The 14,693-nt window shown below is 52.8% G+C and overlaps 1 protein-coding gene across 2 annotated transcripts in view; it reads left to right on the plus strand.

Moving 5' to 3' along the window:
- Window positions 1-14,693, plus strand: part of TTLL9 (tubulin tyrosine ligase like 9) — a 37,395-nt gene that overhangs the window by 21,089 nt on the left and 1,613 nt on the right. Inside the window, exons 3-12 of one of the 2 annotated variants that reach the window (XM_077336055.1) lie at window positions 342-434; window positions 2,332-2,443; window positions 3,511-3,696; window positions 8,529-8,648; window positions 10,084-10,174; window positions 10,338-10,378; window positions 10,484-10,571; window positions 11,861-11,919; window positions 12,866-13,062; window positions 14,552-14,665. In XM_077336055.1, coding sequence (XP_077192170.1) covers window positions 342-434; window positions 2,332-2,443; window positions 3,511-3,696; window positions 8,529-8,648; window positions 10,084-10,174; window positions 10,338-10,378; window positions 10,484-10,571; window positions 11,861-11,919; window positions 12,866-13,062; window positions 14,552-14,665 — 1,101 coding nt within the window. The remainder of the gene's footprint in view (window positions 1-341; window positions 435-2,331; window positions 2,444-3,510; window positions 3,697-8,528; window positions 8,649-10,083; window positions 10,175-10,337; window positions 10,379-10,483; window positions 10,572-11,860; window positions 11,920-12,865; window positions 13,063-14,551; window positions 14,666-14,693) is intronic. The other variant, XM_077336056.1, reaches the window with a different exon arrangement.

Genomic DNA, 14,693 nt, shown 5'->3' on the forward strand with positions numbered 1-14,693 from the left:
GTGGCAGGTGACAGTGGATGAGCAAGAGGGTTATGAGTGTCCTGCATAGTGCAGGGGGTTGGACTAGATGACCCCGGAGGTCCCTTCCAACTCTATGATTCTATGATTCGAAGTAGGTGATGGGAAAGACCTCAGCCTGAGACTCTGGGGAGCTGCTGCAGTCTCTGTGGACAGTACTGACTTGGATGGGCCAAGGGTCTGATTCAGTAGAAGGAAGCTTTGGGTGCTCATATGACCTTTTTCTGCCCCGAAAGTTAAGGGCTGCCATCAGTCACTGGGGCTGGACGGAACACTGGTAAAAGTTGCGTGTGGAACATTTTCTTGTCTTTCTTCTTGTTTAGAGAAGGCCGAGCTTGCATCCGATTCAAATGCGCCCTCACAAACACCATCTTAGACGTCCTTCGCCAGAGGCCAGGATGGGTGGAAGTGAAAGAGTAAGACTTGTGTTTTTTTTCTTGTTCTGGGCTGAAATGGAGGATTTCAACAGAGGTGGGATGCAAATTATTTTCCTTAGCTCAGCTATGGCAAAAATGGAGGTTTTGCTTTTTCTGATGGAAAGGGCAAGAATCCAGTAGCACCTTAAAGACAAACCAAATTTGAGAGACAGTGCTCACTTCTGTAGATACAGCTGGAATCTGAGTCCATCTGTCCTTATATTTTGGAGAGTGTACAGAGGGACTCACATTCTAGCTGTCTCTGACTGTGATCTCAACCTGCAAGGAGAGGGATGCTGTCTTCCTTGTGAATTTGATGCTCACATGCGACTCCTTGTCTCTTAGGAATGTGAATTTGGCAGATTGTGCTTTCTGTTCATCAGGGCTAACCTCTCTTAACAGGCTATATTCCATGCAGCATTTTGAACCATGCCCAACTGGACAATCTCTTAAAGGAGAAATACCTCTATGAGGAGAAATATACCCTAAAGCAGGGGTGGCCAAACTGGCTCTCCAGATGTTCATGGACTACAGTTCCCACAAGCCCCTGTCAACAGGGCCATCGTGATGCTGGCAGATTCGTTTTCAGTTCCCTTCCTAATGATCCTAATGATCACGGACTGAGTCAACATTTTCAGTTATCTACCAGGACTCCAAGATCTGTCTCCTGGTCAGTTATCGCTAGTGCAGAAGAAGAAGAAGAAGAAGAGTTGGTGCTTAGATGCCGCTTTTCCCTACCCGAAGGAGGCTCAAAGCGGCTTACAGTCGCCTTCCCATTCCTCTCCCCACAACAGACACTCTGTGGGGTGGGTGAGGCTGAGAGAACCCTGACATCACTGCTCGGTCAGAGCAGTTTTATCAGTGCCGTGGGGAGCCCAAAGTCACCCAGCTGGCTGCATGTGGGGGAGCGCAGAAAAGAACCCAGCATGCCAGATTAGAAGTCCGCACTCCTAACCACTACTCCAAACTGGCTCTACACCAAAGCAAGCCCTATCAATGTGTATTTCTACTTAGGATTTTTGTCTCCAGTGTGCCTGACTTAGCACTTGCCCACGTTGAACATCATGTACTACGTTGACAGATCCTTAAGATTTGCTGTTACATTTTTGGACTTTGCAGCATGTCAAATGAGCTTGAACATATTTACCTAATTTCTAACTCCTCCACTTGTGTTTTGGGTGGAGGCCACGTGACCTCACACCCTTGGCCAGTGCTGTCATCTCAAGATGACCAGCTCTCTTGTCTTTCTGCAGAAACCTCTAACTCATATTTGCATTTTACAAATTTGTGGCCAAGGACCAAAGATTGGGCAAGAAGAACACATACTTTAGATGAGGCATGGGCAGTTCAGTTCCGATAAGCTGATCCGGGTACTTTTCGGACCTTTCCAAGCTGAACCGCTCTTCCGTTGCATTTAATTGGTCCAAACCAAAGCTGGTCAAATTGCGATTCGGCAATTTGGCCATGATGCAAACCTTTTAAATGCACACCCCTCGCTTTCTCAAAGTTGGGGGGGGGGTTTAAAGGGAGCGGTGTGCCTGCCGCTATTAGCTGCTCAGTGTGCCGGTCACTTTAAATGCACCTTGTTCTCATTTGCCCACTTTCCCGGGATGTTCAGATCTCGTTGAACTCTACGTTCTGTGGTGTTTGCTACTCCTCCCAATTTGGTGTCATCTGTTTCCTACGTGCGCTGTCATAAGATAACTGTAGATACATGTGGGAAATTAATGGTTTTTGGAATAGAAGCAGATTTTATGCTGTCAAGATCAAAGGCCCTCAGTGTGAACAAATCCGAAATTTAGTTCCCAAATCCCCAGCAGCCGTGAAGAGAGCCAGGGAAAGAGGGGAACGTCCTGTGCTCACACCCTCTTGTGTCTCGCCTGGCCTTTCTTCACAGGGAAGGTGAGTGGGACTTCTATTGGTGTGACATGCGCTGGCTCCAGGAGAACTTCGACCACACCTACATGGATGAGCATGTTCGCATCAGTCACTTCCGCAATCACTACGAGGTAGGAGACCCAGCTGGGGGGAAGAGCCACGGTTGGGCTGCTGGGGGTTTCAGACCAGAGTGAAAGGCCAGGACTGAAACATCTGAAATATGGGAAAGGACTGTGGCTCAGGGGTAGAGCCTCAGTTTGACATGCAGAATACCCCAGGTTCAGTCCCCGGCCTCTCCAGTTAAAGGGATCAAGTAAGAAATTATGGGAAAGGCCTCTGCCTGTGATCCGGGTGAATTGCTGTCTGTCTGTGTAGACAAGACTCAGCTTGAAGGACCAAGAGTGTATATAGCACTGGTCAGACCACACCTGGAGTACTGTGTGCATTTCTGGAGGCCTCACTTCAAGAAGGACGTAGATAAAATTGAAAGGGTACAGAGGAGAGCGACGAAGATGATCTGGGGCCAAGGGACCAAGCCCTATGAAGATAGGTTGAGGGACTTGGGAATGTTCAGCCTGGAGAAAAGGAGGTTGAGAGGGGACATGATAGCCCTCTTTAAGTATTTGAAAGGTTGTCACTTGGAGGAGGGCAGGATGCTGTTCCCATTGGCTGCAGAGGAGAGGACACGCAGTAATGGGTTTAAACTTCAAGTACAACGATATAGGCTAGATATCAGGAAAAAAATGTTCACAGTCAGAGTAGTTCAGCAGTGGAATAGGCTGCCTAAGGAGGTGGTGAGCTCCCCCTCACTGGCAGTCTTCAAGCAAAGGTTGGATACACACTTTTCTTGGATGCTTTGGGCTGATCCTGCGTTGAGCAGGGGGTTGGACTAGATGGCCCCTTCCAACTCTGTGATTCTATGATTCTATGAGTCTGCTCCAATGTACGGCAGCTTTGCGTGTTCATGTAGCAGAATCCTGTAAAACAGGCCAATATTAGCCCAGAGTGAGGACTGGGCAGGGCAGGGTGGAAACTGAGGCTTAAGTCTCCCCGGGATGAATTCAGGACTGTGGTAAGATTTGAACCCAGGACTTCCAGCTCGTAGCTGATGCCTTCCGTCACTGGAGCACCCCAGCCTGATGCAGTTTGCTATCACCATGTCTTGAGGCCAGCCTGGCATTTCTCTCCGCATGTGCAGCTGACTCGCAAGAACTATATCGTGAAGAACCTGAAGCGGTTCCGGAAACATCTGGAGCGGGACTCCGGGAAGCTGGAGGCGATGAAGTGCGACTTCTTCCCCAAGACCTTCGAGATGCCCTCGGAATACCACCTGTTTGTGGAGGAGTTTCGCAAGAACCCCGGCATCACCTGGATCATGAAGCCGGTAAGAGGGCAGAGTTCTAAGAGCGGGCAGGAAGAGCTAGCCCAGGGGTAGTCAAACTGCGGCCCTCCAGATGTCCATGGACTACAATTCCCAGGAGCCCCCTGCCAGCGTGGCAGGGGGCTCCTGGGAATTGTAGTCCATGGACATCTGGAGGGCCGCTGTTTGACTACCCCTGACCTAGCCCAAGGCCTCCTGCACACACTGGGGAGAGCCGAGGCAAACGGCCCTCCCAAGGACCAGCCTGCTCTTAGAAGGGTGGGGATTTTGGAGTTGTGGCCAAGGACCAAAGATCAGGCACGAAAAGCAGGACTTCCCTGGGCGTTATCCTTCATCCCACCGGCTCACCTCCCTGTGAGTGCAGGGAACCCGTCTGCCTGCTTTGGAGGCTGGCAAGATTGTGAAAAAAAATTTTCACAGTCAGAGTAGTTCAGCAGTGGAATAGGCTGCCTAAGGAGGTGGGGAGCTCCCCCTCACTGGCAGTCTTCAAGCAAAGGTTGGATACACACTTTTCTTGGATGCTTTAGGATGCTTTGGGCTGATCATGGGTTGAGGACTAGATGGTCTATATGGCCCCTTCCAACTCTATCATTCTAGGATTCTAGGATTCTATGCTGAGCAGAGCCAAGGCAGTGCTGTGCTGTCTTTGGGTGACAGGCAAACCTCTTGACTCCGGCACCGCCTGGTGTAACTGCCTCCAACACCCAGCTGCCAGCCTGCACAGCAGGACAGGTAGTATGCCGGGCAGACGGAAGCCGGCACCAGCCGCTGGGCCTTACTCCACCAGAGGTGGAGCAAGCAAGGGGAGGGGGTTTCTGAGCTGGGGAAAGGGAGGCAATTATGCAAACTAGCTGGTGAATTACTGCCAGGAGGATAACAGTTAGCGATTATCTAAGTCTACAAATGATAATTTGCGTTAATTGCCAGCAAGAAACCTTGCATTAAACCGATTTGGGCCCACGTCCTCAATTAGCATGTGGGGGAAACCAGGAAGTGCTAAATGGGACTGCTGTACACAGACCTACATGTATATATAATTTGGCTTATCGTAGCCGATGTTGTGCTGACAGGTGGAAGGATGCAGGTCGCAGGGGGCGTGGTGGGAACGAGACTCCCATTGCAGGCTGTGGAATATATCTGAACGCACAGCCCATCCCTTCCCCCGGGGCTTTACGGCCATGAATTAAAAACTGTTCTTAAACATCTTCTTGGCGTAGCACACTTAGGAAAGCTTTGTGGTCACGAATGAAAGGGACCGCACCTTTGCTTGTTCCTTGCTGCAGGCAGGATTAGGACACAAATGGCACGGAGCTATAAATCGCCCGTCGAAAATCTGGCAAGCCATAGTGCCACTTTTTATGCCCGCGATGAAATAGAAGACATTGTTGTCGCTTTGTTGACCTTAGAGGAGGAGATGGAAAAAGAGAATCGGTCTGTAATAAGAACCTCAGAGAAGCCATGCTGGATCAGGCCAATGGCCTTCCTAGTCCAATACTCTGTATCACACAGTGGCCCAAACCGAGGGGACATCAGGAGCTTCACCAGCGGGGCCGGAACTCTGGAAGTACTCCCACTGTGGCCCTGATCAAGAATACAGCACATCTCTGCCCCAGACATAAGAGACACCATGTTGGGGCAGTCCAGTGGCCCCTCCAGTCCATCACTCAGGGGCCGTCCGGAGGTCCATCAGCAGCGTCAGAATTCCAGAATCCCTCTCACTGTGGCCCTCCAGCCACCAAGAAGACAGAGCACCCCTGCCCCAGACAAAATGTTCCATCTATATCTGGTGGCTAAGAGCCACTGATGGACCTGGGCTCCCTGTAAGAACATAAGCGAAGCCCTGTTGAATCAGCCCAACGGCCCATTGAGTCCACCCCTCTCTGTGTCACAGAGTGGCCAAAACCTAAGAGGGCCACTAGCGGGGCCAGCCAGGTTTCTTCTACCTGTTTCCACCAAAGTGGCAGCAGGAGCGACCAGGAGAGGACATAGCCCCCAACCTCTCACTTTACCTGGCTCACTGGTCCATCTAGATAAGGAGGCAGCTGACCGTCTGTCCGTTCTGGGTTTCTTGTGTCGAGCAGCACTGAAATCAGGAGTGGCACAACTCACCAGGTCAGCCGGGCAGAGAACCAGAACATAGACCCTTGTTCTGGTGGGGGGAGATGGATCAGGCAAGCCTCTCCCACCCCCCTGGTCCCAGCCTTGGGGACCCTGAGCCGGTGAAAAGGTGGCCTAGGAAACGTTTAAAATAAATAAACGTCAGTAAAGTGTCAGACCCGACAGCTCCAGCGGGGCTCAGGGCCATCTATCTTTCCAGCAGCTGCCGCTTGAACGAGGGGAAGAAAAATTCTTCTGGAAAAGCCTGCGATAAAAAATATTTCTTTCTTTCCCTTGCAAAATGTTCTGCTGGGGGAAGAAATACGCAGGCCCTAAAACCAGGGAGGTAATATATGAGCCTGCGCCGGAGACGCTTCAACAGCTCGATAGCTCATCTCCTGCGAGGTTCGGGAAAGCTTGCTTTATCACCAGGGGGCGGGCAGTGGCCGGGGTCTTGGATTTCGGCAGCAGATTCCGGGAAGGTGGACCCAGAGCTGCGCTTGGCTGGCAAGGGCTTTGCGGCAGGCGGGAGGGGTACGCTTTGTGCCAGGCACTCATGATTGTGCCCACCAGTCAGATTGCCCAATCCCCCCTGCCTACTGGCACCCGCTGGGGAGTGGAGGGGCCAGATTTAGGTTGGGAAACTGCAGGAGTTGGAGGACTGGACAGGGAGCTCAGGGGGACACAGTGCCATGGATGCCATCCTCAAAAGCAGGGGTAGTCAAACTGTGGCCCTCCAGATGTCCATGGACTACAATTCCCAGGAGCCCCTGCCAGCATTTGCTGGCAGGGGCTCATGGGAATTGTAGTCCATGGACATCTGGAGGGCCGCAGTTTGACTACCCCTGCTCAAAACCATTCATTTCCCCCAGAGGAACTGAAATCTGTTGTCTGGCAATGAGCTGTAATTCCAGGGGGGTCCCCAGGTCCCACCGGGAAGCTGGTATCCCTTGCCACTGGTGGCCGTAACTTGTTGCTCTTCACCCTTTATCCCGCGCTGGTCAGACCTCACCTGGAGTCCCTTTTGCAGTTCTGGAGGTCTCCCTTCAAAAAGGACGTGGACAAAATGGAGAGGGGGCAGAGAGGAGGGTGATCCGGGGCCTGGGGAACAAGCCCTCTGAGGAAAGGCTGAGGGGCTTGGGAGTGTTCAGCCTGGAGAAGAGGAGGTGGAGAGGATACATGACTGCTTCCTAGGTAGAAGGCATGGTGCCCGTGAGCACCATGTTCGGGGCCCCTGGAACAGGTAATTATCCCGACTGGATTTGCAGCTTCTGTTCAGAGTACTGAGTTACGCTTGTTCCCAGCTTATTCCACCATCTCTTGCTATAAATCCTTGTGCCGTTGAAGTTTAACCTCTGAAAGATCCGTGAAAGCACCTTGGGGGTCTCCCATCCACGGACTAGCCAGGGCTGACCTCACTTCAATTCCAAGAGCTGATGAGGCCGGGCTTGCGCATGGCCAAAGTCACAGCGGGCTGAGAGAAAGGCGCCGTTTTGCATTGCTTCCTAGTCCTCTGGGGCTCAGAGGGTAATTCAGGCAGCCTTGATTTACAGTTCCAAAAAGGCAGCCCCACTTAGGAACGTTCCCCCTCCTGCTTGCCAAAGGAAAGGGAACTTTGCCCCGAAAGGGGGAAGAGGCAGACAGCCTGGTAACGCACGGCGCCATAAAGGTTTTACCAGCTCTCCTTGGGGATGGCCGGCATAAGTCACCCGTGCCCCTGCCGCTCGTGAGTAATGCCGCCCTCCCCTATCCCGGCCTGTAAAACCTTTATATCCCAGCACACCGTCAAGCATTCCTTTTTATGTTGCTAAATAAAACAGCATTGTCAGCTTTAGAAAGGCAGCGGGAGGCGGGAAGGGCCGGGCATTCCTCTGAGCCCTAGACGGGGGAGCAGTAGAGGGCTGGCAAAAATCTTCATGAGGGAGTCCTCAGTAAGGCCCCGAAGCTACAGAAGTCCTTGCAGGAAGGGCGACCTCAGAGGTGCCCTGAAACTGCCTTGCATGGAATCAGATCATCAGCCCAACCAGGTCAGGCTTCCTAGGGTCTAAGGCAGGGGTAGTCAAACTGCGGCTCTCCAGATGTCCATGGACTACAATTCCCAGGAGCCCCTGCCAGCAAATGCCTGGGCCTTTTAACTGGGGTTGCTGGGGATTGAACCAGGAACCTTTGGCATGCCAAGCAGAGGCTCTGCCACTGAGCCAGAGCCCCTCCCCAGAGTTCTCCAGGATCTCAGGCAGAGGTCTTTCCCATCCCCTCCTGCCTGGCCCTTTTAGCTGGAGATGCTGGGATTGAACCGGGGACCTTCGGCATGCCCGGCAGAGGCTCCACCCCTGAGCCATGGCCCCTCCCCATGAGGCTGCCTGATACTGACTCAGACCTTTTGGTCTCTCAAAGCCAGTCTTGTCCACTCAGACCGGCAGCAGCTCAAGTTCTCCGGCAGAGGTCTTTCTCGTCCCCTGCCAGGCAAACCGTTTGGGAGTGAGTTACCCTCTGAGCCCGAGAGAACGAGGAAGCAATGCAAAACGGCGCAAAACTTTCGCCCAGCCAGCTGTGACTTTGGCCATGCGCAAGCCCGGCCTCATCAGCGGAGCAAGGTCAGCCCTGGCTGGTCCACGGATGGGAGACCGCCGGAGGACCTTTGTTTGGTGGTGCCAAGCGTGCTTTCTCTGCGTCCAGCAGGGCCGAGGGACCGTGCCAGTCATCAAGGACAAGTAACCTTTTTCTTCCCTCCCCTGCAGGTCGCCAGGTCCCAAGGGAGAGGAATCTTCCTCTTCCGAAAGCTCAAGGACGTGACTGACTGGAGGAAGGTGAGGTGCCTCCTTCTGCTCACCTCTCAGCCCCCCTTAAAGCTCGGCGGGGTGAGCATCAGTGCCCCTTCTCCCCCCTCCCCCCATCCTCTGTTAATCCTGGTGGGAGGGTTACGGTGAGGGTCAAGCCCAGGGGTGGTGGGCCAAAGACCTTATGGCAGGGGTGGCCACACTGTGTCTCTCCAGGTGTGCATGGGCTGGCAGGGGCTCATGGGCATCCGGAGAGCCACAGTGTGGCCTCCCCGGCATTATGGTCATTTCTGGCCCTCATGTCGTGTTCCCCCCTCCCCACGGGCAACACAAACATTGCCTTTTGGAGAGTTAGAGCACAGTGTCATGGCTTCTGCCAGGGCAATGTGGGGACTGAGGGTGCTGGCCATCACATTGTGCCCTCTGGCCAGGGTCTCACTTCATTATAGAGCCTGCTAGTCATGCAGGATCTTCCAGTTGTTCTAATCAAGCAGCAGGCCTCACAGTTGGTTCCCTTCCTTCCCCAAATCAGTCAGGCAGTGACAGACCTCTGCATGGATTGGGACGGATCTCCCTCCAGATCGTGGAAGCTGCTGGCCATGGGTGTCCGGCTGGTTAGACCTGAGCCCGTTAGCACCTTAGAGAGCAATCCCATTTTCAGGGTATAGGGTTCTGAGAAGAAGAGCTGGTGTTTTATACCCCGCTTTTCACTACCTGGTCTTCCAAGTCTTTCACTACCTGAAGTGGCTTCCAAGCGCCTTCCCTTCCTCTCCCCACAACTGATGCCTTGTGAGGTAGTTGGAGCTGAGAGAGCTCTGACAGAACTGCTCTGTGAGAACAGATCTAACAGGACTGGAACTCACCCAAGATCACCCAGCTGGCTACATGTGGAAGAGAAGCAGGGAATCAAACCTGACTGTCCAGATTGATGTAATAGTTAGGAGTGCGGACTTCTAATCTGGCGAGCCGGGGTTGATTTCCCCCACCTCCACATGCAGCCAGCTGGGTGACCTTGGGCTCGCCACAGCACTGATAGAGCTGTTCTGACTGAGCAAGAATATCAGGGCTCTCTCAGCCTCACCTCCCTCACAGGGTGTCTGTTGTGGGGAGAGGAAAGGTAAAGCGATTGGAAGCCACTTTGAGCCCCCTTCGGGTAGAGAAAAGCGGCATAAAAGAACCAACTCTGCTTCTTCTCCAGTAATCTCAGGGCTCTCTCAGCCTCACCTCCCTCACAGGGTGTCTGTTGTGGGGAGAGGAAAGGGAAGGCAAATGGAAGCCGCTTTGAGACTCCTTTGGGTAGAGAAAAGTGGCATATAACATCCAACTCTTCTTCGTTAATCTCAGGGCTCTCTCAGCCTCACCTCCCTCACAGGGGAGAGGAAAGGGAAGGCGATTGGAAGCCACCTGGAGACTCCTGGTAAAAGTGGCATATAAGAACCAACTCTTCTTCAGATTAGGAGCTGTCACTCTCAACCACAACACCAAGGGTGGCCAAACCGTGTGATTTCTCCCGCAGGATGGCGTCCGCCTTGACGACCAGAAAGACGAGATGCCGGTAGAGAGCTACGTCGCTCAGCGCTACATCGAGAACCCGTACCTAATCGGGGGTGAGTTGCCCACACCCAGCCCCTGTCTGTCCCCAGCATGCTCACGCATGTCTTTGTCCCGTGAAACAGGCAGGGCTGCCGTGCTGGAGGAAGCCTGAGAAAGTCCAGGGAGTCTTGTAAGGCCAGCTGGGTGGACTTAACGCCGTTTCTCTTTGGCTCACAGGCCGGAAATTCGACTTGCGGGTGTACGTCCTGGTGATGTCGGTGAGTGAGCGAGCGGCCCCCACCCCCCACGGGTGCAGCCAAGAGTTCGGAGGGCCTTCCCCCTCATCCCCCTCATCCGCCTCTCTCTGTTTCTTTCTCTCCTAGTACCTGCCACTCAAAGCCTGGCTGTACCGGGACGGCTTCGCTCGTTTCTCCAACACGCGCTTCACCCTGAATACCATCGATGACCAATGTATCCTAGAGTCCTACAAGAACAGAGCTGGAAGGGACCTCCTGGGTCATCTAGTCCAGCCCCCTGCACTGTGCAGCACACTCACAACCCTCTCGCTCACCCACTGTCACCTGCCACCCCCTTGAGCCTTCCCAGAATCAGCCTCTCCGTCAGATGGCTCTCCAGCCTCTGTTTAAAAACCTCCAAAGACGGAGAACCCACCACCTCCCGAGGAAGCTTGTTCCACTGAGAAACCCCTCTAACTCTCAGGAACTTCTTTCAGAGGTTTAGGTGGAATTTAGAATCCTAGAGTTGGAAGGGACCTCCTGGGTCATCTAGTCCAGCCCCCTGCACTCTGCAGGACACTCACGACCCTCTCACTCATCCACTGTCACCTGCAGTAACTTTTGCATTAATTTCATCCCATTTGTCCTGGTCTGTTCCTCCAGGGCAAGAGAGAACAATTCTGCTCCATCCTCTACTTGGCAGCTTTTTAAATACTTGAAGATGGTTATCAGATCCCCTCTCAGTCGTCTCCTCTCCAGGGTAAACAGACCAAGCTCCCCCAACCTTTCCTCCCACCTCTTGGTCTCATTCTCTAGAGCAGGGGTAGTCAAACTGCGAATGCTGGCAGGGGGCTCCTGGGAATTGTAGTCCATGGACATCTGGAGGGCCGCAGTTTGACTACCCCTGCTCTAGAGCAGGGATGCTGGACATGACACCGCAGGGCACCCACCAAGGTCTTTCCTCGTAGCCCCCGAGTGCGTTTAGAAAGGGGGGCAGGCCTGACCGAGTGGGGCTTTTCCCTCTCGAGGCCGCAAATTGGCTGGTAAGGATTTGGTTGTCTTTGCACATTATTGATTTGGCAGCAGCCACCACACCACAAGGATCTCCAGTTTGCTGCTGAAGGCCAGCGGTGGCTGCCATTTTGTGTCTGGTTCTTTCTGCTGTGGCAGCCATTTTGTTTCTTTGCCATCAAGTTTGTAGCTGACCTATGGTCACCCAGAAGAGTTTTCAAGGCAGGGGCTCATGGGCGTTGTAGTCCGTGGACATCTGGAGAGCCAGTTTGGCCACCCCTGCTTGACTGTGTGAGATACACCGCAGGAGGATTTATATTTCCAGGCAAAAGGCAGGGATGTGCTTTTCCCTTTTCTCCTTTCTTCATCAGCCATTCAGCAGCTGGGGTCAGCGAAAGAGGTGGCCAGGGAACAGCCTCACCGGAAGCTGAACTGCCTCGTGACGAGGGGGTGGTGGGGTCTGTTTAGGGGCCAGGGTTGTCTTCCAGATGTACAGTCCTTACCTCCATCCAGATGTCCACCTGACAAACGTGGCCGTGCAGAAGACAGCCCCTGACTACGACCCTGAGAAGGTGAGCAGGGAGGAACTGGCAGACGGGCAGCCTCTGAGCGGGTGTGGCTCGGACACGGGGAGTCTGAGGGATGGTCTCGGTGGCTGCCACAGAAGCAATGAGTCCCGTGGCGCATGGGAAAGTCAGGCGCGACCGTTCGTGGTCCACGTATCTCGTCACGAGCCTGGCTTTGCAGCAGGGGTCCCTGGGAATCAAATTCTCTCTCACTGCTCCCTTCATGCAGGCTGCTGCTCTGGCTGCCCTGAGCAAATGGAAGCCTTTTTTAAAAGTATATATTTTTATACTTTATATATATAAAAGAATAAACAGAATAGAGAATGAATAAGCATACTTGCATGGCTGAAAACATGTTTTCCCCTGTACCCCCAAACCCCTCCCCCCTGAAATCCATCTTAGCTCCAAATCTAGTTTCTATTTCCAAATGTAAAAACTGTCCTTAATGTAACTTCATTGCATGCATATGCCCTGAGCCAACCGGGAAGGGCAGGCTATAAGAATAAAATTATTATTATTATATACGTGCACCCAGAAAGCGGCCTTCTCCGAAGCAGGCCGTTGGTCTACTCAGACTGCAGCAATTCTCTAGGGCCTCAGGGTGAGAAAGACCCTGAAAAGCAGGGTATAAAGCCCAACTCTTCTTCTTCTCCTGTGCTCCCAAGGGAGACTCAAGGTAGCTTACATGGGTCGCCTCTCTCCCATCCTCATAACCCTGTGAGGTAGGTTAGGTGGAGACGAATGTGACTGGCCCAAGGTCACCTGAACAAAGTTCAAGGGCTCCTTTAAGGCCCATGAAGTTTTATTCCAGGCATGGTCTTTTGCGTGCATGCATGCATGCATGCCACTTCTGAATCTCTCCAAGGCCCCTCAGTGAGTGTCTGTGCCACAAGCGGGGATTTGAACCCGCCTCTCTTAGCTGCTCTACTGCCCGGGCTCTGTGTGCCAGCAGGGCTGCAAGTGGATGATCCAGCAGTTCCGCCTCTACCTGACGGCCAAGCACGGGGCGGAGACGGTGGAGTTCCTCTTTGCCGAGATGGACAACATCTTCATCAAGAGCCTGCAGAGCGTCCAGAAGGTGATCATCAGCGACAAACACTGCTTCGAACTCTACGGCTACGACATCCTCATCGACCAGGACCTCAAGCCGTAAGGCAGCCAGCGGGGGTGGGTGAGGGGAGGCCCAGCGGCCGGTTGGGTGGGGGAACCAAGTGGGGGAGCCAAGTTCCCATGGCTATTGGGGACAGCTGGGCCTGTTTACTGACCCCCCAGGAAGAATGTCCAAGTATGAGTACCAGTTGGGCATCAGGTGGCCAAAGTGGAGGCATGTATTTTATATAGATATTTATTTATTTAGATTTTTATACTGCCTTTCCCTATGGCTCTGGGCAGTTTACGTAAAACATACTAGAATTAAAGCCCGTTGTGCCTGATACAAGGGGGGTGGAGGGGGGAAAATAGCAAGGAGAGAGGGAGGTAGAAAGGGAGAGTGATGACAAGAGAGAGAGAGGATGGGAAAAAGAAAGAGAAAGCAAAGAGAGAGGGAAAAGAGAGGTAGCCAAAATATAGGTGGGAGGAAAGAAACTAAGGATGAGAGATAGAAAGGACAAAGGAATATAGAGAGGAAGAGAGCGAGAAGAAGACAAAGAATTATGGAGAAAGAGGGAGAATGTAAGAGATGGAAATTAAGCGAGGGAGAGAAGTAGAGGGAGAGAGAGGAACAGCAGAGCAGGCAGTGTGATGCAGTGGTAAAAAAGGCAAATGCCATTTTGGGCTGTATCAACAGGGGCATCACATCAAAATCACAAGATGTCATAGTCCCATTGTATACGGCACTGGTCAGACCACACCTGGAGTACTGTGTGCAGTTCTGGAGGCCTCACTTCAAGAAGGACGTAGATAAAATTGAAAGGGTACAGAGGAGAGCGACGAAGATGATCTGGGGCCAAGGGACCAAGCCCTATGAAGATAGGTTGAGGGACTTGGGAATGTTCAGCCTGGAGAAAAGGAGGTTGAGAGGGGACATGATAGCCCTCTTTAAGTATTTGAAAGGTTGTCACTTGGAGGAGGGCAGGATGCTGTTTCTGCTGGCTGCAGAGGAGAGGACACGCAGTAATGGGTTTAAACTTCAAGCACAACGATATAGGCTAGATATCAGGAAAAAGTTTTTCACAGTCAGAGTAGTTCAGCAGTGGAATAGGCTGCCTAAGGAGGTGGTGAGCTCCCCCTCACTGGCAGTCTTCAAGCAAAGGCTGGATACACACTTTTCTTGGATGCTTTAGGATGCTTAGGGCTAATCCTGCGTTGAGCAGGGGGTTGGACTAGATGGCCTGTATGGCCCCTTCCCACTCTATGGTTCTATGATTCTATGAATAAAGAGGGAGAAAAATACAGAGAGATCGAAAGGAAAAGTAGAAGAGCGATAGAGTGAGAAAAAGAAAGGGTGAGTGGGATAGAGGAAGACGGAGATATAGGAGAGATGCAGGAAGAGGTAGAAGGGAAAGGGAGGAGTCTCCAGTGGGCCAGGAAGGCCAGCCACCCCTCCCCAACACACTCAGTTCGCCAGAGTTGGGGGCGGGGACTGTCCAGACTTCGGGCCAATGGGGACGCATCTCGCTCTGCCCACTGTCTCCTGCAGGTGGCTCCTGGAGGTCAACGCTTCCCCGTCCCTCACTGCCAGCAGCCCGGAGGACTACGAACTCAAGACTCGTCTTCTCGAGGACACGCTCAACATAGTGGACATGGAAGGAAGGTGAGCAGCTGGCGAGATGTGCCCGGAA

The sequence above is a fragment of the Paroedura picta genome, chromosome 4 (assembly GCF_049243985.1).
Source record: "Paroedura picta isolate Pp20150507F chromosome 4, Ppicta_v3.0, whole genome shotgun sequence".
NCBI classification, from domain to species: domain Eukaryota; kingdom Metazoa; phylum Chordata; class Lepidosauria; order Squamata; family Gekkonidae; genus Paroedura; species Paroedura picta.